General features: G+C 32.1%; 1 protein-coding gene across 1 annotated transcript in view; it reads right to left on the bottom strand.

The window, feature by feature from the left end:
• The window catches only part of LOC106475551 (sodium- and chloride-dependent glycine transporter 2-like), a gene marked incomplete at its 3' end in the record, with an annotated part of 28,982 nt that overhangs the window by 16,720 nt on the left and 8,798 nt on the right, over positions 1–3,464 (bottom strand). The window contains exons 3-4 of the mRNA XM_013936229.2: positions 2,738–2,872; positions 689–832 (exon numbers count right to left, since the gene is read on the bottom strand). Coding sequence (XP_013791683.1) covers positions 689–832; positions 2,738–2,872 — 279 coding nt within the window. The remainder of the gene's footprint in view (positions 1–688; positions 833–2,737; positions 2,873–3,464) is intronic.

The raw sequence follows: 3,464 nt of genomic DNA, 5'->3' as shown, positions 1-3,464 counted from the left end.
AGTGAATAACTGTGTTATAACTGGGTATAATAATAGTGATTAACTGTGTTATATCTGGGTGTAATGCTAGTGAATAACTGTGTTATAACTGGGTATAATAATAGTGATTAACTGTGTTATATCTGGGTGTAATGCTAGTGAATAACTGTGTTATAACTGGGTATAATAATAGTGAATAAGTGTTTTTTATATCTGGGTGTAATGCTAGTGAATAACTGTGTTATATCTGGGTGTAATGCTAGTGAATAACTGTGTTATAACTGGGTGTAATGCTAGTGAATAACTGTGTTATATCTGGGTGTAATGCTAGTGAATAACTGTGTTATATCTGGGTGTAATGCTAGTGAATAACTGTGTTATAACTGGGTATAATAATAGTGAATAACTGTGTTATATCTGGGTGTAATGCTAGTGAATAAGTGTTTTTTATATCTGGGTGTAATGCTAGTGAATAACTGTGTTATATCTGGGTGTAATGCTAGTGAATAACTGTGTTATAACTGGGTGTAATGCTAGTGAATAACTGTGTTATAACTGGGTATAATAATAGTGAATAACTGTTTTAAAAATTACATTTGTAGTTTTTGCCAGTTTCAGGTTAAACAAAAAAACTCTACGTCATCTCTTCTTCGTAAAAATTGATGGTTTCACTATAACTGTCTTTCAAATCTATTTAAAGACACCATACCATCAGAGCTCCACTCTGGCTCACAATTTTCCCAAGGTAACCTTCTGGACCAAGAGGCAAAGATGTAGAACAAAGTCCAGGCAATGATCATGTTGTAGTAAAGCATTACAGTACACGAAACCAGAACCATACCGTATCCGATCCCTGCAACAAGAAACAGAGAAAGGGAAAAAGAAAAATATGATATTAGTTTGTTATATATATTTAAATGTAGATTAGTTTCGATTTTCAAAATATAGCATGGATATAAAAAGACGACTTTTGAAACACACAGAAAATCAGTGTTTACCAGAAACCAGTAACGTCCTAAACTCACAGAAAATCAATGTTTACAAGAAACCAGTAACGTCCTAAACACACAGAAAACCAATGTTTACCAGAAACCAGTAACGTCCTAAACACACAAAAAATCAATGTTTACCAGAAACCAGTAACGTCCTAAACTCACGGGAAATCAGTTTACCAGAAACCAGTAACGTCCTAAACACACAGAAAATCAATGTTTACCAGAAACCAGTAACGTCCTAAACACACAGAAAACCAATGTTTACCAGAAACCAGTAACGTCCTAAACTCACAGGAAATCAGTTTACCAGAAACCAGTAACGTTACATTCACAGATCATATCTGAACCATCGTTACATTCACAGATCATATCTGAACCATCGTTACATTCACAGATCATATCTGAACCATCGTTACATTCATGGATCAGTATCTGAACCATCGTTACATTCACGGATCATATCTGAACCATCGTTACATTCACAGATCATATCTGAACCATCGTTACATTCATGGATCATATCTGAACCATCGTTACATTCATGGATCATATCTGAACCATCGTTACATTCACGGATCAGTATCTGAACCATCGTTACATTCACGGATCAGTATCTGAACCATGGTTACATTCATGGATCAGTATCTGAACCATCGTTACATTCATGGATCATATCTGAACCATCGTTGCATTCACAGATCAGTATCTGAACCATCGTTACATTCATGGATCATATCTGAACCATCGTTACATTCATGGATCAGTATCTGAACCATCGTTACATTCATGGATCAGTATCTGAACCGTCGTTATATTCGTGGATCAGTATCTGAACCATCGTTACATTCACGGATCAGTATCTGAACCATCGTTACATTCACAGATCAGTATCTGAACCATCGTTACATCGTTTTTAACAATTGGCAATTTTAAATACTTAATATGTAGCCAATCGGGTTACCGAATCTTCCCCTTTTGTGTTTCGCGTAAGTTCTGAATTCTTGCGACAGATATTTTTCGCGGGGGGTGGGGTGGAGGGAACAATTTACGTTACTACCCATCACCAGATGAATGACAATATTTCTACTTTTGTAGCTGATAACCTCTAATATGAGTAAATAAATAATATACACTCATTTAGACTAACTTCTCTGAACTGGATTTACTAACACCATACATAAACCTGTTGTTACAAGAACTGATCCAAGTTTCGACGTTGTTCTGGTAGCAGTTTTCTATCCTTTCAATTTGTGAGATGTTTCTTTGCTTTGTTGTGCAACAATACCACATAGTCGAGATATTTATGAATATTGTTCTCGACACCCTGCCTGAATCTGAATCTGTTACACGACCCTTCTTCGAAATATTAGTAAATCACTGTTGCTGAAAAATATTAAGATCATTAATCATCACGTTGACCTTTTGACCGCCACAAACTTCTAAATCTAAAATCATTCGTTCTGATATTTCTACATAAACGTACACAACAACACACACTTTCTATGTTATTCTATAATTAATTTTAGTGATGGCAAGACTAACACTTACCAAAATTAAATCAAAGTGTCCTTTAACACCAAACGTATCCTATACTAGAAATATATTTATAGTGTGGGCCGTATAAATACACAGGTGTTTTAAATATTAGTAAACGAAATGGAACTTTACCTTTACCTGAAAAAAGAAAATTTCTAAAAGAGTAACACCATTTGACCCACACCTGTATAAAACAAGACTAGTAAGTCTGCTAGCTGGGTGGTTACCCTGAAACAGTGGGCAGAAACGTTCGAAGAGAGCAGCTGGACCCAGATTAGCGTACTGCCCAATGGCCAGCTCCATGAACATCAGAGGCAATCCAGCAAGGATCATCATGATGACGAAAGGAATAACAAACGCTGCTAAAAAATCAAACAAAAAGGTAACGTCATGTAGTATAAGCTACAAAATGGATACAGAGAGATAAACCCTCAGTTACATATTCCATAGAAAAACTACATTTACTTTACTTTAGTGTTTTCAGTTTAAGCTGCAAAGTTCCAACTTTGCAATTATTTGATATTTTACTCCAAACTGTCCAGTAAAAAGATTAAGAAAGCTCAAATATGAACAGAGGTAACAATTTATATTATATTATTTAGCAATTTATATTTAATATTTAACAATTTATATTTTTTATTTAATATTTAACAATTTATATTTTTTATTTAATATTTAACAATTTATATTTATTATTTAGCAATTTATATTTATATTTAATATTTAACAATTTATATTTATTATTTAACAATTTATATTTATTATTTAACAATTTATATTTATTATTTAATATTTAACAATTTATATTTATTATTTAACAATTTATATTTATTATTTAACAATTTATATTCATTATTTAATATTTAACAATTTATATTCATTATTTAATATTAAACAATTTATATTTATTATTTAATATTTAACAATTTATATTTAATATTTAATATTAAACAA

Source organism: Limulus polyphemus, unplaced genomic scaffold, assembly GCF_000517525.1.
Source record: "Limulus polyphemus unplaced genomic scaffold, Limulus_polyphemus-2.1.2 Scaffold8790, whole genome shotgun sequence".
NCBI classification, from domain to species: Eukaryota; Metazoa; Arthropoda; class Merostomata; order Xiphosura; family Limulidae; genus Limulus; species Limulus polyphemus.
The sequence above is the reverse complement of the archived record's forward strand: the minus strand, read 5'-3'. Positions and strand labels throughout refer to the sequence as shown.